The sequence below is a fragment of the Opisthocomus hoazin genome, chromosome 14 (assembly GCF_030867145.1).
Source record: "Opisthocomus hoazin isolate bOpiHoa1 chromosome 14, bOpiHoa1.hap1, whole genome shotgun sequence".
Taxonomy (NCBI): domain Eukaryota; kingdom Metazoa; phylum Chordata; class Aves; order Opisthocomiformes; family Opisthocomidae; genus Opisthocomus; species Opisthocomus hoazin.
This window is the reverse complement of record NC_134427.1, coordinates 10437810-10461910: the sequence shown is the minus strand read 5'-3', so window position 1 is coordinate 10461910 and position 24101 is coordinate 10437810. Positions and strand designations below refer to the sequence as shown.

The 24101-nt window shown below is 40.5% G+C and overlaps 1 protein-coding gene across 1 annotated transcript in view; it reads right to left on the bottom strand.

Moving 5' to 3' along the window:
• The window catches only part of LRCH2 (leucine rich repeats and calponin homology domain containing 2), a 54145-nt gene extending 31897 nt beyond the window's left edge, over positions 1-22248 (bottom strand). Inside the window, exons 1-3 of the mRNA XM_075435172.1 lie at positions 21981-22248; positions 4318-4462; positions 1955-2081 (exon numbers count right to left, since the gene is read on the bottom strand). Of these exons, the coding sequence (XP_075291287.1) occupies positions 1955-2081; positions 4318-4462; positions 21981-22248 (540 nt within the window). The remainder of the gene's footprint in view (positions 1-1954; positions 2082-4317; positions 4463-21980) is intronic.
• Positions 22249-24101: the final 1853 nt, after the last annotated feature.

The following is a 24101-nucleotide window of genomic DNA, read 5'->3' as shown; positions in this document are numbered from 1 at the left end:
GAAGAAGTACCATAACAGATCTCGCTGTTTCTTCAGTATGCAGTGATTCATGTTTCAGAAACTCATTTCAAAAAGTTAAACCAATGAAGGATGAAAGACTGGTTTTGAGACTGAAACTGTAGTTTAGGGATCAGGAGTTCCTGGTGTAGTTACCATCAGTTAAAAACTTCTTGTGCTACTGCTGGCAAATGATTCACATTCTACTCCTTTTATAAAAATTCTTCTTCCGTAAAAAAAAAACCTTGAACCAATCCGTACAACCAAAAATTTACAAAAAGCAGTAGCAGGCTCACCAGCTTTCGGCATACAACCACTAGAGGGTGACAAAGCTGCACCAAGTGTACACAGGCTAGCCCTATTTCTGCCACTAATTTAACTTTTATTTATGTAGTCCAGACTGAGTCAATTCCCTTGATATTAGACCATTTCTAACCTTTTTTTATTTCTGATTCAATAAAATTCACTTCAGAGATGAGTTTCCTTGACTAGGTAACAACGACAGGTATCTATCTGATGAAAAACTGGAAGCTGATTTTAAAGGCAAGCTGAGTCAGCAACCAGAAGCCAGGCCTTAACCAGACGAATCCAGCCTCCTCCTCCACTACACACTTCCAGAGCTTCAGCTTAGGCACTGCTTACCTACTTTTGGCAACCACGATGCCTGCACATAGCTGTATGTCTCAGTGCAGGATGCTTTGGACCAACTGCTGTGTATCTACCACAAGTTCTTCTCCGTCCACGTCACCAAATTTAAGATAGGATTTCCTTCCTAAAAGGATCTTTCTAGTGCATGGCTCAGTTGTCAGGTTTGTTTGATGTATAGGTATTACTTATGCTCTAAACAGGTGTAACAGGTACTGGAATGAAACTCTCTAGTATGGCCGTGCCCTCAATCATGCATTCTAGGTTTGACAATTTTGAAAAATAAGCCAAAAACACAACTACCACCATTCTGAAAAACATTCACTTCCTGTAAACAACACCAGCGATCCCACCTTGCAGTCCTATCAAGTGAGCATAAAGAATTTCTCATCAAAGAATAGAGGACATCAGAAAAGCCTTAGAAACATTCAGAAAACCTCATATTACTTGTGAATTAAAAAGAATGTTGATTTATAGGTCAGAAATTAGGTCACGTTAAAAAGAATCACTGGGGCATACACAGCTACTCTGGAAACAGTGTAAGGATTGCTCACATTGACCAAAAAAATCATACATACTGCGGGGGGGGAGGGGGATCAAACCTCATTCAAGTACCACGTCGGTGAATAATTGTGCGTAGTTCTCCAGAACACATGAGCTTAACACAGAGTAATGATCAAAAAAGCCCAGGATATTAATATACATAAAGTAATGGATGACAAAGCACAAAACCTTAGTATGCCATAGGAGAAAATCATGTTGCACAAACACATTAACTGAATATCACTTTTCATTCTATTCACCCCCACCAAAATAAAGGAATAGCAGAAATGGGGGGGGAAAACACTAACCACCCTCCAAAAAAACTCACAGAACAAGACACCAATCACTGAATGGCATAACTTGTATAAGAGTACACAGCAAATAGAGATGAACTCTTCAGCTGGAAAGAAGATTGCTGACAACATATGAGGCAAAATAGAATTATGATTATGGTAAACAGAAAAATTCACCATTTTAACAACATACTAGCAAGGGACTCAAATGCATTAAACTGAAAAGCAATTTTATTTATGAGCCCCATAAAAGCTTTAGTTAATCCAACATATTGATTTGTGTTTAACCTCATTTTTGAAACTCTACAATATATTACACCTGTAATTTGAGCTCAAACACTAAGAAAAAGTAGTAACTGAATTTACATTTTGTAGTTTGATACTTAAAAAATTATTAAATTGTATTTTTCATGCACTGTAAATCAACCTCTTAAAGTTTAAGCTTACTTAGTAAAATCATTCACAATTGTACTTACCAACTCCATCAGATCTCTCAACTTTCCAATTTCTTCTGGAATGGAGACTAGCTTATTATTACTGACAACCAGAACTTTAAGTGGAAGATCAAACAGGTACTTTGGCAACGTTGATAAAAGATTTCGACTTGAAAGAAAAATGAACAAGCAAGGCTACATTATAATGTTTTTAAGCCTGATGGTGAGTCAGAGACATACATTGTACAACTTCTCTCCTGTTCCAGGAGATATTCACCACATATTACAATTCCATCTAAATTTCAGGTACAATCTCCATCATTAACCAGATAAAGCCTCTCATACAGGTGAATTTTAGGTCCCCATCTTGCTTAATGAAATGAGTATGTACTATAAATTAATCTAACACTAAAATTTATAGAGAACTTTTAAAAGAAAAAACATTTGATGTTTGTTTTTATTCTGCTTTCCGATACCTTCAGTAGGACCACCTTAACTGACAGGCTACCAATATAAAGCTAACATTCTCAGCAAAGCAGAACTTCATACAAGACCACTGCTTCTCATGTCATGTGGTCATGTCACTCCCAAGCCATCACAAAAAGCCCTTTAACATCAATTTATTACTTTGCTGATCAATAGTCTGGAAGGTAAGTTTTAATTAAAATTGATTTCTTCTGTGTATATCATTTTCCAACTGCATGCATGTATGTCTGCTCTGTACATAAGAAATATACTGTTACTGACAATTCGATTTAAATCTGTACTGGAAAAAACTACGAACTTCAGACTGCCATGGTCAAAAAGACATAGAATTTTTTTAATAAGGTACTTATACACTTAAAAAAGCCATTGGACAACCAGCTTGTTCAGATGTGTTAAGTAAAAAAATTCCAGTAATTGCTGTTGCTTTAAGTAGAACTGTGTAAAGGCCAGAAGTTCTAGTCTGAAAAAAAAACCCACACCAAATCCTTTTAAGTGTTGACATTTGTGTTCACACCATATTAAGAAAAACCCAGAACTTCTACCATTTAATTGATATGAATCAGAGCACTGTTTTGATATTTAAACCAAAGTTTTTTTTACATCATTTTTCTCCATGACTACAGTTTATAGGGCTGTAAAACTAACAAAAATAAATTCACATCTTTGCAACATATCAGCTTCAAGAAATGCTGCAATTTTAACACCATAAAATTAAAGTAAACTTCTATCTGTATCTTTATGGAAGTATTTCTTCTGTTAATTTTAAGTGAACAATAATAAGTTTTGGATGTACATATGAAGTATTTTTATGTTACATTTCAGGCAGATATGATAGGCTTTTCTGGTTGGAGAGCATGAGAAGCAAAAACACAATGTGCAAGTAAAATTTTTAATTGATTATTAAAACATGGCAATGAAACAGTCATTCTCTGCATCGCTTCAATTTTCTTTTTTTTTTTTTCCAAGAGCTGCCTACTTTACTACGAACTGCACAATATATTTCTTCAGTCATCTGAACCCAAAATTAGCATTTGAGATCACATGGTTTTCTTCTGTAACAAAATACTGAATACTAGTAAGCCAGGATTTTAGCAGTTTCTTCAACTACTGTAGTTCACATGTTCATGCATTGTGTCCTCAGACATTAGCACAAAAAAGAAGATAAAGCACAGTAAGGCAAATGATGATTAGAAAGAGTCGACTCTTGAAATAACCTAAAACGCTCAGTTAGAACTACACGGTACTTTATTTCTGTGTAAAGATTTGCATTCAGCAGCTCAATTACCATCAAAAGAGAAATGGACTGTTGCTGCTCTGAAGAAAGTTAGGCCAAATTTCTTTCAGAAAACACTGAGTTTTATCATATCATTAATCCTCTTTAGAATCCTCTAAAAAAAAAAAAAAGGAATATTGTGGAAAATGGTCTCCACTCTTTATGGGAGGGTTGTTCTAGATTCCCTCTCCTTCCAGAGCTCATATTAGTTTTCTATTCTTCTGAGAAGATCCGACCATATGTTTTCCAAGTTTAAGAACAGCAATACAGCAATGGATGTAAATAATGTGCAAAATGAGTAGGGCCTTCTGGCCAGAGTAAACTACCTTCTTGGGAGCAGCAAAAATTTACACCTATACTTTCTAAACAACGTTTGTCAGCATAATATTAAAAACAAAGAAAACTCTGTAAACTCTCCTTATCCTCAGCCACCATCGTTTACTGACTGAACAGTCAGTTCCTTCCCACAAAGGAAGCAACAACTGCTGGCCCTAAAACATCTAGGATAAAACAAACAAACAAGAATAATTTTATCTGTCTGCGCAAAAATCAGGGCACCAGGGCACTCAATGTCCTGATGAAGTAGAATGCCACCTCTCCAATGAGGTAAATTATATAAAGATCAAAAATAACAAGCATTACTCACCTAATGTTAAGGTAGGTAAGCATTTGCAGGTTTTTAATAGATTCTGGAATGGATTTGATGCAGTTGTGATACAAATTTAAAGTTTCCAGCGGTGCAAACAGCCAGACATCAGGAGGAATTTCAGTAAATCTGTTCTTTGAAAGATCTAAAAGCAAAAGAAGAAGAAAAAAAAAATCCTTTCTTAGTCAAAAATTTCCCTGCAGTAAGAGGAGATAAAACTATCCACTGTTCTTCTTGTCATGCTCCTAAAAATTAATGTGTGGCAAGAAGTGTAAAATAATTCAGTTTTACCAGATGCTACTGCATATAATTAATACCCAAAACAGACTTAAAATACTAGATTGTTTGACATGCAATTATAATAGAAAACAGACAAATTACAAGAGTTCAAAAATTCCACCACATAATTAAAAACAATTAAAATGCAACTGGATACCAGTTATGATTGTCCCTTCCCATCAGTCTTTGTTCTGTGCAACTGTTGGTGTTTTGTCCTCCAATTCTAGGCACAACAGTAATTCAAGGTACAAACCCAGTAAACATTACTTTTTCTGTTTGACAGCTACATTAGAATCTAATTTCATTGCACAAAATACCTGCAATGCCAAAGCCAAGTTTGCAAAAAACCCTTACATATTTATTTTGCTAAAGAACTACAAACCTCATCTAAAAGAATATTCTTTATTGCAAGCAGAGTAACTGAGACAATTCTCCAGTTACCCATTTATAAATTAGCTAAAAAGAATAAAGCTGCAAAAACCAATGCCAAATGCATTTAGCTATAAAAATAAGGATGCAATTCAGCCTAGCCTAAAAGCAGAAAGAGGAGGAATTGTTGACAATGGAAACATAATACTTGAACTAGAGTTATTTTGACAGTGCATGACTGCATTATGCAAATCTGCATGCAGAAGATATGAAAACCCAGCACACTACAGAAATGCATACCCTCTGACTATATGAAATCTTTAAAAAGACCAGAAAATCTAAACAGGATGTGACCCAAGAATCCTGGAAATTATCAGTTAACTACCAAAACCCATGCCATAGGAAGTCCATGAAATTATCTTGGAAGAAAGAGATATTTACTTGAGAATGACTGTCTACTTTTTTGAAATTAACACTCGTTCCCAACCCAAGACATTTCAAAAGGATGTGGTTTCTGAGAAACGCTGAACAAACTCTTTTTACAAAGAAGCAACACAGATCCCTTGCTATTTCAGGCTGTAGTTCTCAGTTTTTAACACTTGCATGAAACAACTGTGTTTCTGCTTAGCTTCTATCACATTATCACTGGAACATATAGTTTGCTCTACACTAGACTGAAAAAAAAGACCAGAAGGTAGCTTAAGCAGTGGCTCAAAGTCACTGTCAGGCTCAAAGAATAGAGCTCAACAGTCTGAAGTACAACTGGCAAGCCACCTATGAGCAGCATTTCTCAGGGCCAACACTGGAATCAATATCGTTTAGCATCTTCATAAACAACCTGGAGAACACGATAGAATGTGCCCTCGGGAAGCACACGGACAACGCCAAGTCGGAGGGAGCGAAGAGGCAACTCACTCCCTGAAGGGACGGGCTGTCAGCCAGAGTGACCTCGACTGGCAGATGTCCCAGACAGTTTAATACAGGCAAATGCAAAGACTCATACCTGTGTCAGAATAACACTAGCGTGGGCTGGAGGACAACATGGTAGAAAGATAGCTTTGCGGAGAACACCACATGATGCTGGTATACAACAGGCTGAATGCAAGTCATCAATGTGCCTAGCAGTACGTAGGGCCAGCCACACAGTGTGTTGCACGTGCCCATCAAATAAATAGACTGGTACAATGAAACATCTCCTTCCAGTGGCATTATTTCTGGAACTAGCCTCAACTTTGGTTCCTGCAGTCTAGAATGTACGCTATTTGTGAGCTAGCTGGCTGTCACACCATCATTCCACCTTCTCTAAGAAACACTCTCAAAGTATTACAAAGCCTTCCTTTAGATCAGGGCATCACTGCTGACACAATTCTACAAACTCGAGCTGCAAGAGGCAGACAGACAAAGATTTATGTTGCTGGACTGGCATTCTTAATGAAGGGAATGAAAAATGGAATAAAGTTAACTAAAACTAAACACCCCAACTAAAATTAAAAAGCTTACTAAAAAAATCACATAGCTTGAGAAAGTTTTCACAAAAATGAGGTTTGTTTTCTGTTTTCCACAACGTCAATTTTCAAAACATTATAGAAAAACTGCAGCTTTCACATGAAAGAATTTTCTACAAAACCCTTTTTAGATTAATCAAAGGCTCTCTTCTCGTAATACTCAGCAAAGCGGGATAACTGTGTGCAGAGAAGATGCATATAGTTCTATTGCTGGCACAGTTCCACAACCTCTACCACATGATGAACAGATAGTCTTTGATACAATCCCATTCTGAAGAAATCAGCTCTAAGGCTCTTCCTGATCTTGTTTTATCAGCATCTGGAAAGATAACTGAAGGCTAGTACAAAGATCTAGTCCACAAATTACAAAGGACAGAATCCCACTCTACTGCCACTGATCCAAAGAGCACTACTATGTGTTATATCTGAACTGGAAGATTCAAGAGCACCATGAAAATTCTGCCCCTGTATGTGCCTCCAGTCATACCCCAACCACACATCTTAGACACAAAAAACAGCTTCACCATTTCTTCTGCAGAAATAAAACCCAGAGGTGGGCCAGACAACAACTATAGTGTGCACCAACTCTCTGCTCTGGACAACGAGTGGACCAGGACTGTAGTACTCAACAGGCAATGCAAAATCAGCTGTGGTTTCTAGCCTGGCCTGACAAGAATCACATTAGCACAGTCTGGTTGAAGACCCTTAGTGTACCCTTGTACAAAACCCAAACAATTTCACATTAGAAGAAAATGTACAAATACTGTGAAATTGGTATATATTACTGTTGAAAACACTTCCCTGAAAACAATGTCTTAAGACACTGTAGGGCAAGGATTCCACTTTTCCATTATGAAAGCCAGAAGTCCTATTAAAATAAGAAATTATACCTGTCAATAATACAATAAAAAAGGTAAAGAGTTGGAAGATAGTATGACTTCTCTTCCAAGCATTTTTTCATTCATTCATCACAAACCAGTATTAGCATAGCCCAGTTCAGATCTTTGTAAAGTAAAAGATTCAAGTGTATCTAGTTTTCCACAACATTCATATACCAAATGAACTTACAGCTTTTTAAAAACAAGTACTGCTATTCTTTATCCAAACTAAAAAATTACTTCTACTCCAAAAGTGTTTTCAAAATGAGCAAAAAAATGCATAAGATTAGTTCATCTATTATGCTAAATAAAATGTAGATGTGAAGCTTATGCCACATAGGTAACTTACAAAGACAAATAATCCAATGTAGAGAATCCAATGAGAAAATATTGTAAGAAAAAAGGAGGAAACTTCTGGAACAGAGTATTTCTCTGTAAACAAGAGAAACTTCATCTCAATCAAAATGGAAATACATTGCAGGCACTTAAAGTGAGAGTGGTTTTGCAGGGGTTAATACACAGCAGAGGCAAGGAAAGCTGCTAAATGCAGAGCAGCAGATGATTTAAAATGACAACTCTTCTAGAAGTGAGATTACAGGAATTCTTCGCTTAACCAGCTTACACTGGAAAACTCTAAATTGGGGGGTGTTATGTGAAGACTAAATAGAAGACATTACCCATGACTGCTCACAAATCACAGGATATTTCAATTCACTATCTCTGCAGAAACAATAAAAGTGAGAAGTACACCATTACTAAGGTTAAATTTAAAAGAGGAACTACAAAAATACGAAGCAGTTGGTTGCAGCTTAGTTTCTTTTTAACAGAAAAAGCAAAGTCTTTACTGACTGTAAGATAATGCTTAAAAGACAGCACACTGGAAGTTCAAAGGAAAGACTTCTAGGAAATCAGAGTTTCGAGGGGAAGCTATTAGAAGAAAAAAGGTATATTGTATAAATTTAAGCCATTTCAAAAAGAAAAACAAAAAGCTCAAGCTGTCAGGTTACAGCAGTGTGCAGCAAGGTAGTCAGATAGTATTATTAACATCATGTTTGCCTTATTTTTACACTTTTCCCTAAGCATTCATTACAGCTTACTACCAGAGGCATGCTGCTAGAACAGATTGGCCTTTTATTTGGACCAGTACAATCGATTTTATATTCATACTTTGCTTGCACTACGTGTTGAATTTTAAATACAAGGCTTAGTTGTGAAATTTACACTTGAACTTCATGTTCATGTTATGAAAAAGGTTGTAACATTTTTCATAGAAAATATGCTGACCTATGATATTGGTGCTGGGTTTTCTCTTGCTCCAAGTTTTCCAAATTTTATTTAAAAACTTAATCGAAAAGAAAACAAACACTCCCCCCCCGCCCCCTGCAAAATACAGATGTGCTCTCCTAACTTGTAATATGTACAGATTTTCCTAGCCAGTTTTTCCAGTAATTCTTTAGCCAAGTCTATGCCAAAAAACATCTAAGAACAACAGCAACTGTATTATTAGTCCTACAGAAGCCAATGAGTGTATAAAAATAACACTCTTCAGACCTGATCCTAAAGATACACTTTCAGCCAATCTAAACACAAATCTCAGATCAACACACAGAACATGAGCAAAATATTTACAGTTTGCAGATGACACCAAACTGCCACATTTGAGGGACAGGATGCCATCCACAGGGACCTGGACAAGTTTGAGAAGTGGGCCCGTGTCAGCCTCATGAGGTTCAACAAGGCCAAGTCCAAGGTCCTGCATTAGGGTCAGGGTCACGCCTGGCATCAATACAGGCTGGGGGAGGAAGGGATTAAGAGCAGGCCTGCTGAGAAGGACTTGGGGGTACTGGTGGATGAAAAGCTGGACATGAGCCATCAACGTGTGCTCGCAGCCCAGAAAGCCAACCGTATCCTCCGCTGCATCAAAACAAGTGTGACCAGCAGGTCGAGGGACAGAATTCTGCCCCTCTGCTCCGGTCTGGTGAGACCTCCACCTGGAGTCCCATGTCCAGCTCTGGAGCCCTGGACACAGGACAGACATGGACCTGTTGGAGCGGGTCCAGAGGAGGGCCACAAAAAGGATCAGAGAGCTGGAACACCTCCGCTGTGAGAGAAAGTCGAGAAAGTTGGGGCTGTTCAGCCTGCAGAAAAGAAGGCTCCAGGGAGACCTTTTTGTGGCCTTTCAGTACTTAAAGCGGGCTTATATGAAAGATGGGGACAGATTTTTCAGCAGGGCCTGTTGTGATAGGACAAGGGGTGATGGTTTTGAACTAAGAGGGTAGATTTAGACTGGATATAAGGAAGAACTTCTTTTACAGGGAGTGTTGTGAAACACTGGCACAGGTTGGCCTGAGAGGTGGTAGACACCCCACCCCTGGAAACATTCAAGGTCAGGTTAGACAGGGCTCTGAGCAACCTGATCTAGGGGGGTCGGACTAGATGAACTTTACAAGTCCCTTCCAACTCAAACTATTCTACAATTCTAAATTATGTAGGGAATCTCTCACCTACTGCAGATGAACAGCAACCAGGGCTGCAGAATGAGAGTCACAGAAACTCAAAGCCAAGCAGAAAAAGACCCTCCAAATCTCTCAGTTGGAGTGCTGTTATTGCTCGTGACTGTGGCTCAACAACTAACTCCTCAGCAGTTGCATAAGTTCATTAGCTCCCACCCTATTTTATGTTGTACTAGCACAGTTTGCACGGCCATATGGTGAAAGACTGCTACTTTCGTCCTCAGGAGAATCTTCCAAGCCCATACATCTCTGATTCAGGTATGTTTGTAATAACTGTGTTTTCATATTATTAGCCTTGCCATCTTCTTTACTGGGAATAACAAAATGCAGATGCTCAGAAATTTTATTACAAAGAATTACCGATGAGCTAACACTGAACTTGAATCAGCCACATCTGAAAACACCATCCTTCATTTCACTACTCTGTCAGTATCAAGCTTCCGAAGACCTTGAAGAGCTGCTAACAACCTACAAGTTTTTGCACAAAACAGTTTAGAAAAATCAACCCACTTGTATTATATTTTCCTCCCTCCTTGTTGTAGCAATCCTGCTTTGAGGAGTAAAAAAGGTAACAAAAACCACACAAATAGTATATAGTACTTGTTTATTAGCAAATTGAAGCTACCAGTTTCTGTTGTGATATTTCAGTAGTGAATATCTACGTAATCTGAGAGCACGATTAGTCTTTAGTGTAATCACTAAGAATATCCTTGTTTTCTATCTTGTTTAATCTTCAAAAGAGTCACCTAAGTACTATATAAATGACATGATCATTCTAAGACTGGAAAATGGCTTAGTGAGTCAGCAGGTAATCAAAGGTACTAGTTGAATTTACTGATCTTAAGCTTGTCTATAAGCCAAATATTAAAGTGACAAATGATTTATGTAAAACAAAAAGAAAAACTAAGGAAATAGTATGTTTCCAAGTCTATCAAAGCTTGAGGCTCCTTGCCCAGTTTGTTGAGACACCAGGAAAGGAAATAAGAGATCTGGCTTTCGTTACTAACCACAGAAGGGGCACTTGACAGGAACAAACCAATTTCATTGTTTCATGTAACAATGCTTTCTTCAGTCAGAAAAATTAACTAAGGCTTCCAGAAGAATCCAGAAAACACGTTTCACTGAGAGACTGAAATATCACTGGAGATGCTCAAAACTCACCCAGACAAGGCCTCAAGCAACCTGCTCTAACTGGACATGTTCTGAGCAGGAGACTGTCCTAGACTACCTACGAAGATATCTTTCAACCTACGTAATTACAGGACATAAAATTGTAGTCTGTTGGTATTACAGGAGTATAATCACCTTAGCACTGTTTGGGTATTTCAAGTATCAATTCTTTGCAATGAGAAACAGGAAAACTAAAGATGTATTGGCAAAGTCAAGTGCACCTAAATAAGAACCTGCTTCCTATAAAGGGTCTTAATTCTGCCAGCCATGAATTTTGATGGCACCATTAATGAAAGACAAATCCTCATTTGGAGCTTTCAAATACAGAGTTCTGGAAGAAAAATATCCCAGTTATATTCACCTAGAAAGAATGGCAATGTGTATCCTGTGTCCACACTACAATGTGTTTTAAGCATCTTGCTCCTATGCTGTTATCTGGTATAGGGGGAAAAAACCCGAAGACTAAGCCAGAAACTGAAAAGTTTGGTAGGGGGATTTGGTAGGGGGAAGAGAGACTATTCAAGAACTCTTCTTCCTCATAGATTCTGATTACAAGTCCTTTGCATAAGCTACCTATCACTTTCCATTACAATTGAAACAGAATCAGGTTTCTGAAAGTACTGTTTCATCCTGATTAAGCTCGCCAAGCTTATGTCAGAAGGGATGTCCTCTAGCATCTCTACCATTCCCCTCAAACTTTACACTTCCTACTTGCAGGTTCAGGGTTCAAATCTTAATGTTAATGCATGATTAGTGTTGTTAAACATAGAAATGTTTTAAAATTTTCCTTTGAAAAAGGAAAAAAAGAAGCCTGGTTAATTAACTAATATCAGAATTCTTAATATTTACTTAGATTGTAAAATTAATCAATGAACAATTAAAATATGTCCAAATGTAGAACAACTGTGCACATAAACAGGAACCATTTCAGCTGCAAAACAGATAAAAAAATTTAAGAATTTACTAACAAAGAATGGTCAAGAATTACAGCAAAATAATTCTTGCATGTAACTATGTATTTCATATACAAATATGTTTGCTCTCCGACATTATGAGCTATGGTGAAGGACTACACAGAACAAACTGAGCACCCATCAGCTCTTATGCGCAATAAAGAAACTCTGATATGCCCGTCAGACACCTACAGCTCTCAGGAAACTAGATTGACCAATGCACTTTCCTTGTCACAAGGAAAACTAAATACATTTAAAGTCTATTTTCTAAGCTTATGTAGTAATATTTTAATTTATTTTTATCTGTTGTGTACACTCTTCAGTAAAATAGAAGCACTCTGTTTTCATCTAGTCCTTGTGGTTACTGTATATTCTAACGGATGTATCAAAATGACACGGAACAAAAACCCAGAACTGGTTCATAAGTCCCGTAAGCATTTACTATGGAATCACAAACAGCAGGATTCACACTCTGCAGCAGCCTTCCCACAAATGGGAAGCAACTTTTTAACAGAAGATGCAGAGACAACTTGTTATGAAGTTACGCCTGAGCATTTAACACTGATGTTGTTTTACTTTCAAAAAATAAGGTACTTCTAGAAAATAAGATTTCATATACAAGTATTTAACACCATGTAAAAGATCATCCTCCAAACAGTTCTGTTAATATGACATTGCATATTTGCAATTTAAGTCCAAATCACCTGGAATACTAACTGTAAAACCTGTACCTAGAAAGCTCCCTCAAACCAAAGAAACTTTTAGAAGAGTAGAAGCCTTTTTAATCTGAGCATGGAGTCAATGTGCAGAAAAAGCAAATCACTTAAAGTTTGTACTGAAGCAACACCTGATTTTAAGAAATGAGCTTTTTTGTGTCCCTGCTCAGAAGGACTTACTTTCAAAACAGTATGGTTAGAATTTTCACATTTAAATAAACTTAAATGATGTTATTAGAACTTTATCTTGACTTCATGGTTAATACTGCAGTAGCTTATGATTAAAAAAAATTGAAGGGAAAGTCTTACACACACTTTGCATTTTCAGCAATATTACATGTACAGCTAGTTCTACTTCTGTGTTTCCAGTGTTGCTTCCTATTTATCTTAGGCACAATTTTGTGAGGATTTCACTTTCACATACTTCTCCAACTTTAATGTATTGTATTTAATTAGTAACTCATAAGTGAATATGCTGACATTTCAAAACTGATATTCATCCAGTCATATTACTCAATTCTTGATTTTTTTGAAAATGACAACTCAAAGGCACAAAACAGTGCTAGGAACAGAGAATAGGAAGTTATTTAATTGCATGCCCATATCTTGATACTGCATGCAGTTCTTGGCTTATCTCAAAAAAGATACAGTACAACAAATACAAAGCGTATGCGTACACAAGTAAGAATTTTTCAGTATAAGAGAAGATTATAGAGAATAGGTTTCATCAGCCTGGAATAGACAACTGAGGACACAATCTATCTTCACTATTTTCAGTAAAAATATGAGGCTGCAAAGGAAGTTATCAAGTAACAGGTTAAAAAGATTATTATTAGCTTTTAATAGAGAATCTTGGGCTAGATACACCTTTTTGATCAATACAATTATGTCCATTTTTTATATTAGAAAAACATTTCTCTAATATTTCCCCTCTACACTGCCCTAGTGAGGCCCCATCTGGAGCACTCTGTCCAGTTCTGGGCTCCCCACTTCAAGAAAGATGAGGAGCTACTGGAGAGAGTCCAGCGGTAGATTACGAGGATGATGAGGGGACTGGAGCATCTCTCCTGTGAGGAAAGGCTGAGGGAGCTGGGCTTGTTTAGCCTGGAGAAGGCTGAGAGGGGACCTTGTAAATGCCTGTAAATATCTTAAGGGTGGGTGTCAGGAGGATGGGGCCAGACTCTTTTCAGTGGTGCCCAGCGACAGGACAAGGGGCAACGGGCACAAACTGAAGCAGAGGAAGTTCCATCTGAAGATGAGGAAGAACTTCGTCACTCTGAGGGTGACAGAGCCCTTGCACAGGCTGCCCAGGGAGGTTGTGGAGTCTCCTTCTCTGGAGATATTCAAGACCTGCCTGGACAAGGTCCTGTGCAGCCTGCTGTAGGTGACCCTGCTTCAGCAGGAGGGTTGGACTAGATGACCCACAGAGGGCCCTTCCAACCCTGACCATTCTGTGAATATATACTATACATATAATTTTCTGTATTTTTTCCTAGATATATAGTATATAAGCCTACATATAACCATGATCAGAGAGACTGCACATAGGAATGGACCAGTGCCCTGTTCCCAAGCACCTACTGTGCCAGGGGATACAGTTGGAAACAGCATTTATGATAAAAAGAACCCTTTGCAAGCGTTGTGACTAATTTGTCAGTGAGGGAAATAATAGTGAGACATTTCTGAAACTGAAAGGAGGAAGAGCACTGATATAGAGTTGCAGCTTTTATGCAACATGCACGGATGAGAAAGTCGACTTCTGAGCAAGTTTAGAAGTGTAAAGGAGCTGTTTCGTTGCCACCAACATGGCCACTGTTCAGTATCTAGAAAGAGCTGAAAATACCTTCCAGGAAAATTAGTTACTTTGGCCAGTTTAACAGCTTCCACTGTATGTTCAATCATTTATTCAGTCTTCTAACACATGCAAGGTCTCCTTACATGCTACTGAAGTGAAATACAGGGTGCTGGACTGCACCATGCTTCTCATAGCAATACACCATCAAATATTTTAGGACAGCGCTGTTCCACATTAGAGAGAAGCCAACCATCTTTTCACAGTGGTTCTCAGTTTCATACTCCTCTGCTTGTGTTTCTTCATCAAGCTGTTTAAAAGAAGGAAAAACACTGCGAAGACTGTAGGTGGCTACAAGCAGCTTTTACTTTTTTATAACTGAGTGTTTGACAGAGCACAGAATAGCTTCTATTTTTGTGACAGAGTTATTACAAAAAGGTATTACAAAGTGGTGTTTGGATTCTAAATTCCACAACTGAAAAGCTAGGAAATACCTGCTTTATGGTTATCCATGTCACTAATTTTAGTTACACACTCAGTCTGTGCACTTAAAGTGTCAAATGAAGAAACTGTACACAACCACGTAATTAAGTTTCTCATCAAGCTCAGAAGGAAGGTTGTACAGGCAACTAGAAACTGTATTTTACAGATCCTGACTTCTTGGCTTTTCAAACTAAACAGCACTCCTAAAGCAAAAATCCTTTTAAAAAAAAAATACTCCTATTACTTTACACAAGAAAAAGCATCCCATCAGATTGAACCACAGTTCATTCATGTGAGATACATGTTTCTGTAACTCGAGCAGACCAACAGTTCTCTCTCACAGACTTCTACTACCGAGGAGGAAGGATTGAGATCCAGCACAACTGCTTACAAATCAAAGTAGCCTTGAAGAATCCACTATACCTGCCCATTCTCATTGAGACTAGTCTGTTAGTCTACACTGGACACGTCTACACTGAACATGTCTAAATTGGCAGTTCAGTTCAAGCAATTCTTGTTTTTCGTGTAACTCGTCTCCACTCAGCACATGTCGCTTCAGGTACGTGAGGTTTTCCCCGAAATTTGCACTCATCAAAAACTAAGCTAGGAGCTCTGATCTAAATGTTGGAACAAACGCAGGGCATGCTGGTGCTGACCTGCTGGACACCAGTGCAGGGATGAAACCAACAGATGAATTCAGGGAATTCCTCACCATGATACCACATGAGAAGGACCCGGGCACTTCCAACACGAGAGAGCTTCAACTCTTGAATATATATGTTCAGTTACTTTATCACAGCATGATTCAAACAAAAAAAAAATTAAAGAACATACCACCAAGAGGAGGGAATCATTTGCTCCTTGAATTGGCATATGAAGGGGTAAATTGGCACACCAATTGGCTACACAGTCAAAAGGACCTTACTACATGTCAAGGATTATCTTCCTCTCCACTTCTGAAGGCATCTTGCCACCACAAATCTTTTGTAGTTTGAAATCGTAAGCAGCAGATACCACAGGAAGCTTATTTGTTTCCCTAAACAACACAGCACTTTAGTATTTAATCTAGACTATAATTCTTAAACCAGCTTACTACCAGAAGGTGAAACATGGCTTCCTGACAAGTCAGCAAGACTTATTAAACATGCGTATTATAGCACAGGGAATCTTCCTTGCATTTAAATTGTCCATTACTGATGGGTTTAATTATGTCAATTTCTTTTTTTTGTTCTTAAAATTTTTAAATTCCAAGTTTCAGTTTCAATTTTAACTCTTTCACAGAAAAGTAATATAAGGACAAGTAATCATATTTCGTAAATGAAGGACAGTCTGGGTTTGTTCAGGACTACCTAAAATGCACACAAGACTCCCAAGTAAAGCTTCTTGTGTTAGTCTCTGTATGTTCTGTTACATACATCCAAGGCCTTCGCCCTAAAGAGCTGACAATCTAAACAGACATAAAAGGCTACAATCAATCAACCGTAACAAGTTTTTACTATATCATTTATCTTCTGTGTGGATAAAACTGCTTGACACTGGATAAACTAAGCAGAAACATTTTTAAAGTAAGCTAGACTGTTGGAAGACAAAGAACACAGGAAAACAAGGTAAGTGAAGTACGAGTGAACCAGAAAAACCCTGAAGCAAATGGGTAAACTAACAGTCCGTGAGCAGAGTGAACAGGGTCTAGCAACCACTACAGTATGTTCTCTTGAGATATGAAGGCCAGTGCTGTAGCAGCTTCAGCATCTGTTCTCACTTGCTGGTGCCTCCTGCTGACTCTGTCCTACTCATGCCAAACCTCATGGCAGCATTTAAGAATGGCTGTAGCCACTTAAATTAGCTTAAAAATAAGTATGTAATATCACTCATTATGGCATGTAATGATTTGAACACTTCCATAAACTGTTTAGTACTAGGTCAGTCTTTAATACATCAAGTTCTTGTCCGCTACATACTGGTTCCACCTATTGAAACAGTGATAAAGTGACAAATCAAAGTAGATGTTTTACTACACAGATGGTCAGGGATTTTGCTCATTGTGCAGCTACATCTGCTGGTCAGCAGCCTACGAACAGGCCCAAGATGCAGGGTTCCTTCAAGCCTTGTAACTACAGAAACCTTTTCTGATAAATCATACAGTGACAATTGGGAACACATTAGTGATAATATCTGTCAAGCAAAAAAGTATTTTAGTTCCTTAACAGGGAATAGGACTTCCCCTGCCCTTGCTTAGAGTGCTACACCTTCTCTACATTTGTCAGACCTGGTGGCAGATTCTCCTAGCAAGCAGAAAACAATACCAAGTTAGTTGGAAGAATGATGAAAATCAGATTGTTGGACAGCCATAGAAAAACAGAGAATTCAGAATTCTCTCCACACTGTCATGTAGAACTTTTACTACTAAAAAGATCCAGCGAGTAGGTTCGCATTTTCTGTGGAATTCTAGCCTTCAGTCCTGGTTTGGTTATCTCTTTGGCAAGAACATATTTCAGCATTAAATGCCAGCCTTGCCGGTAAAGCGAACACAGAATTTTGAATCAGCCCCAACAAAGCCACAGAAGTCAAATGAAAATATATTTTTCACAAACAAAAAAACCTGAAAGAGCAAACAGGCTAGCCCATTTTTCTTACTGCGCAAGGCTTTGCAGTGCAATTTGTGATCTAAACACATTTGCCCCCTCCTCAAATAAGGAGTAATAAAACAGAAATATGTAACACAAAGTTCTTTAGACCAATCAAAAGCAGAAATATTTCAGAGGTTAAATCTTTTCTACATTCCAAGGCACAATAACACTAAATGTGATGGCAAATTTATTTTTGCTGTATGGAGAATACAAAAAAAATTTTAAAGTTATACATTGCACGTTTTTTGTAGGTCAGTATTTCAGATAAGGCTATAACATGCACTTTTTTTTAAGATTAGATTAAGATTTAGTGGTATTCTTCATAATGCAAGCTTTTTATGCAGGCGAACTAATAACCAGTTGTTTCAACTTCAACTCACCAAACTGAGACTTGCTAACTTCTCTATAACACCAAGTATCCTTAACAAGTACCCATGTCACTGGCCTTGAGAAAAGCAGCCTCAGACAACATACATAACACTTTTTCCATCAGCCCAAACACTGGATAGGCTAACAAATCACTGTGGGGAATTTCCACAACTACTTGCTTATAGACTGTGTCACTTCCAGATTTTGCATCTGATGCATTTCTGAGCATAAACACTACACCATCGCCCAAAAAACATATAATCTGAATTTCTCTTTTCATTCATATCTGAAGTCACAACTGCAAAACTACATGGTTTTCAACATGTTTGATTTCTGGAATGTAATCTACATTTAGGATATACATCACAGATAATGTTATTTTCTTAAGCTGAAAATTGGATTTGGTGTTGCTATTCAATTACCTGCCACCACTTTGATCAACATTAATACCACCAACAAAAATAACTTTATTCAGACAGGAAAATATCATTGGTTTACAAGTATATATTATAAAAGCAGAAGAGGAGCATTATAAATGAACATTCTCATGAAACTCAATATTAACCTGTAGGTTTTGTTGTTATTAAGCCATAATCACGTGAATGACTATATATCTTAGCAGGGCCAAAATATGATGTAAAAACAGAAAAAAAATCAAGAAAGTCACGCAAGTAATGCTAGGCAATGGTATCTTAACAAGCGTGTCTCCACCCATCCCATCCCCTCAGCAGATACATGCAGGAATCACAATGCAGGACCCCTGCCTGTGACGCCGAGATTGTTATCGGCCACAACAGGAGGGCTCATCCTCATTGGGAATACAGTGGTGTTACTTCTCAGCTACATAAGAAGGTAGCAGGTGGCAAGAAAGCAGAAATATCAAAGTTAATATAAGTACAGGAAATCATTCACCTACTAATAATTGCTTGGAGGTTTCCTCAGAATTAGAAATTGGGAATCAAGTTTGTTGTGATGAAATCATAAACAAGTAAGCCTGATGGCACCACTGTATTTATCCAGAGCAAATAAATTATGTCTTGAGCTGTCAGTCTAGTACCTTTCGTATTTACTGAATTCACATTTTAAGAAGTGCTGACCAAAAAGAGGGGAAATTGCTACAGGCATAGGTTGACTTAGTTGAGCATGGCAGTATAGCACAGGAATCATCTTTAAAACGCAAAACAGAAAACACAACTCTTCAGCTAAGCAGGCAGTGATTACATTGATGTGATATACTCAATTACTTAACTGCCAGGGGGTCTAATGTTGCTAACGCAGCAAGAAGCGAAATTACACACATTAATGATTGGAATATTCAATATGCCTCTTGATATCTCATGACCCACAGGGTTTTTTTTTTTTTCCAGAAGTTCATGTAACAGCAGCAGAAGATTGGTTTGAACAGCCAGAAGAAATTCAGGGAAATAACAAAATAAGGGTGTTTTTTTTGGCCAAAGAGCTGCTATGACAATTCATGGTTAAAAAAAGATATGACAAACACAAGGTCAGAGCTAAACAGCCAGATATCGTCATTATGCTTTTAGCTCAGCAATAATGTAGTGTCACATAAAGATGCTCAAAACATGCTACATTATTTGCAAATTATGTACTGGCAAGCCATTATGTAAGGTAGATGTAAAATATGGCCAGACCTTAAAAAAAATATCCCAGGGTATTTTTGATAAATTGACAGCAGTTATGCTTTAACATATATATATCTGAACCTTACTGAGACTGTAGTGGTTTTACTTCATTCCTAGAAATAACTTTCTGTTGCTGATTTTATTGATGTTAAGGCAGAATATTCTAGATTTACAGTGACACTGTAGATCCTACTGCATAAGGGGTTGTGATACAGAAAAGAAATAGTTAATATCCAGATCTTTGAGGTTTTTTTCTTAAATGTTTGTTTCATCTACCACAGATCTGAATTTCAGAGTCACTGACTTAGAACAGAAAGTGAAACACAGCAAAGATTTTTGGCCCACCCCCCATTTCCCACGCCTCAGTCTAAATCTGTAACCTTATTCACGGCTATATTGTAACGTGAAACTGTGGTAACTGCTACAAAAATGCCACTAAGTAAATGACCACAGACTCTGAGGCAGTTGATCTTCCATCAAGCTCTATGTCATACTGATACTCTGTAAGGAATGTCTGTGATTCACCAGCAGAATACCATTTACCCACTTAAAAAAAAAAAAAAAAAAATCAATGGATTAGTCAAAATAAAGACTACAAATCTTTTGTTTACAAGTATATTTTGAAAGATATCTAAAATGTGTATTTCATAGGATTGATTCATAACTAAGTACTACATTAAATTGGGATTGTTACGAGATGGTACTTGCATAAACCCACATCAACTATTTAAACAAGATTTTTTACAGCAGCAAGTAATATGGCTATTTTTGTCAGAGACTGCCCTAAAACTTTTTCACACAATCTTTCATGATGAAAAATCAATTCTGATGGTAGTGACTGGGCTCTACTACATCCTAACAGATAAAGACAAGATCGCTGTAGACAGGTTTTACTCAAATATGTTGAGATTCAAAATAAAACAACCAAAAATTAAACCCAAAATTATTAGTGATATTTATTAGTAGTTAGAAATTAGTGATAATTAGAAGCAAACACAAGACATGGATCCTTGATGCACCTGCTTCAGGATACAGAAAGTCTTTTTAATAATAGATTATCTACATATAATGCTTCTTTTTTCTGCTTTAATTACTGAATTTTTATACACAGAAGTGAACTACTATGTTGCTGAATGCAGTTTTATGCTACTAAAAAGAAAAAGAGCTCTTATTTCATGGAACCTGTTTTTATTTTAAACTTGTGCCTCCATAATGAAATACCCGGCACACTTTTACCTATCCCTACACTGCATTGCATGTAAGGATGTGTCACATGTCAGGAAAAAAAGCTAATAATCCACAAATAATTAGCAGGCTCGGTACTGGATACAGAAATTGGATTTCAAAATCAGTCCTTCACAAATTCTACACCCTACACAACCTAATATATCACAGAAGAATGAGCACATCATTATTTAACCCTCTGCACAAATGCAGCCCACAACAAAGAGCAACTGAACGAGTATTTGATAGACCAGGAGCAGAGGACTGTCAGAGATGGATAAGGTACCACAATGGGCAGTCTCATATTCAAAACAATAAGCCAGCTAATCATAACCCACGAGGAAAGAAAAGCCCCAAACCAAAAGCACCCCACAGAATTAATTCACCCAAACAACGTTCTGGAAAGCCACTACTACACCATCTTCCTGGCACCCTGTGCACGCGCACGGACCGCAAGTCCCCATCCTTACGACGCGTATAGGCAGGCACACAGACACGACGCCTCGCTCCCCGTGTGTCGTGTGTCCCCCTCCCCCCGCCCTTGCACGCACACAGAAAGCAGAACCCTTCTCGCTGCACCAGCACACGCAGACGGGAACCTCTCTCCCCGCTGCAGGCGGGCAGCCCCGCTCCCCCCGCAGGCACACGGAGCTGCCCCCCCCCTCCACCCGCACAACGCCCCGCGGCGTGCACGCACCCACGGCCGGGGTGTAGCGGGAGCCCCTCTCCCCGCAGAGCCCTGCCTTTGCGCACCGACGGCGGCAGTGCTCGGCGCAGGCGCACGCTGCCGGGGTACCCCGGTCCCCCGCAGCCCACCTCCTCGGGCCCCCCGCAACAGCACCCCCGCCTTTCCACGCACACCCCCCGGTGCACGGCTCGCCGCCGCACACCCGCAGAGCGGAACGCTCCCCCTGCACGCACGTCCAGGAGCCCCCCAGACCCTCCACCCGCCCGCCCCACCGCCACCCCAGCAGGTCCCCCGCACCCCCCACTGCCACCACAGGGCCCCCAGCCTCCCCCCGCTCGCCCCCAACTGCCTCCACAGCGGGGAACCCCCCTCCACCCTCGCAGCCCGGCCCCCATCCGCCCGCCCACCCCACATCAGCCCCGCAGCCGGGCCCCCTCGGCAAGAGGCCCCCCACCTGCTTGCGTGGTGTCGCTGAGGTCGTAGCCGCTGCCGGGGAAGTCGCGCAGCTTCCTCCCGCTGAGGCAGAGGATGCCCGAGCTGCCCGCCTCCTCCAGGGCCCGGTCCAGGCTGCGCACCGTGTGGGGCTGCGGCAGAGTCGCCGCGCCCCAGTGCGGCCCGGCCGAGAAGGAGAGAGTGAGGTGAGCGGGGATCCCCAGCCCCCCCGCTCCGTTGCCGTTGCCTCCGCCGTTGCCGCCGCCACCGCCCCCCTGCCCGGCCGCCATCTTCGCGCGGCGCAGACCAGCCCCACAATAACAACAGCCAGGGCCGCCCCGCCGCCACTGCGCAGGCGCCGCCGGCCCGCAGGGGGCGGGGGGGGCCGAGGGAGTGAGGCGGGGGGCCGCTGGCGGAGGGGGCGTGGCTTCAGCGTGCCCCTCGGCCCTTCTTACCAATCCTCGGCGACGAGGAGCGAAGGGGCGCGGCTCCACTGCTCCCCTGCGGCTTCCCTCACCAATCCGCAGCGGCGGGGGCAACAGGGTGCACTTCCCCGGGGCGGTGCTGGCCAATGAGGGGTCGCACGCGCGCCAAGGGGCGGGGCAGTTTGTGGCACGCGGGCCGGGCGGGGGGGGGGGGGGCTGCATGCCGGCGCCCGCAGGGTTGCAGTGGGATGAGATGGGACGGGACGGGGCGGGAGCGGGGCCTGGCGGGGAGCGGGCGCCGGTCACCGCGCTTCGGGAGGACGCAGCTGCCGGGGGGTGGCGGGCGGTGTCAGGGCAGGGGCCGCCCCGCAAAACAGAGGCGACTTTTCCGTGAGGCGGCATCGGAGCGTCGCCTCTGCGGGGAGCGAGCGGAGCCTGTCGATAGCGGCAGAGCCTCGTCAGTGGCGTGGAAAAAACCAGCAGTGAGGGATCTCCCACAGCCAGAACAAAGGGGAGCAGGGGCAAGGCTGTCACCCTGCAACGGGTTAAGAAACGCTGGCGAAAGCCTCAAGGATACGGACGCTCTGGACTCAGGGTGAGAAAGGGGAGTGGTGAAACTGAAATCAGACACTGGCTGCCATGCCCGAGGCCCGGCTGTATTAATAAAATCCTACACAATTGCGGGAATACTGTGTGGGTGAATAATTATTTCTATTAGCATGTAATCTGTGCTTGTTAGGTGCTGCATATTTATCTGTCAAAAATGACTGGAGCCGTAATTAAGAAATGCCAAAGAAAGTCTCATAGACCCACATTTTAATGCAATTGCTGTGGTTTGATAAGCAGCATCTGCTTTTATGCTTTGATGCTCCTGAAGGTCCTTAAATGGGTATTTTTTTGCAGGCATGCATCGTGACTAATTTGGAGATCTAAGGGAAATTCCTTCCACCAGCAGTATGCAAGAGACTAGCCTTCAGTCAGCAGCCTGTCAGTGAGAGACAGCTGAGCCATTATTAGTCAAAAGAGGAACAGCCCTGTAATATTCTGTGGGTGATATCTGGCTGAGATTCAATAGAACCAAATTAGCCAGGATCAGTGAGAAGGTACTGAAGAGTGAAGGCTTTAATCCTTTGGTGCAGAATATGGACTTCGGGGTCACTGTGTCATTGCGAATAGATTGGCTTTCCAGCAAAAGAGGCCTATGAGCAAAATGTGTGTGTGATGGGGGAAGGGCTTCCATTGTCACCTGCAAATATTGTGGCTGTTTGCTTTATTTAATTTTAGCTGTGGATACTTTAGTGGTCTGCAGGATTAAAGCTTACAGATTAATATCTACAGATCGGTCTGCCTGGGCCTCTGCTTTTGCTCTGAAAAAGCTAATTGTTCCCTGGGTGCACAGCAGGAAAATCAGACAAACCTGCATAAACACTGCTGACTGCTGCCCTGGGTCGAGTTTCCAGCCAGAGAGGGTGGAGGTTGAATAAACTCACAGACTGATGTTGGGCCAACTGCGTATGATGACTTTGCCTGCAGACATGGAGCGGGAGGTACAGCGGCTCTGCAGCTGGCAGGAGTGAAGCAAAACAGCAGCCAGGACCAGCCTCGGTAACTAAAATGTTGCTGAATGTTAGAAATAGTTGCTCTGAGTTTAGCAAGTGGGTGGCTTGGCGCACGGCCAGCTCAGAGGTGCAGCTTTGCTCTCCTCCCTCTAAGCCACA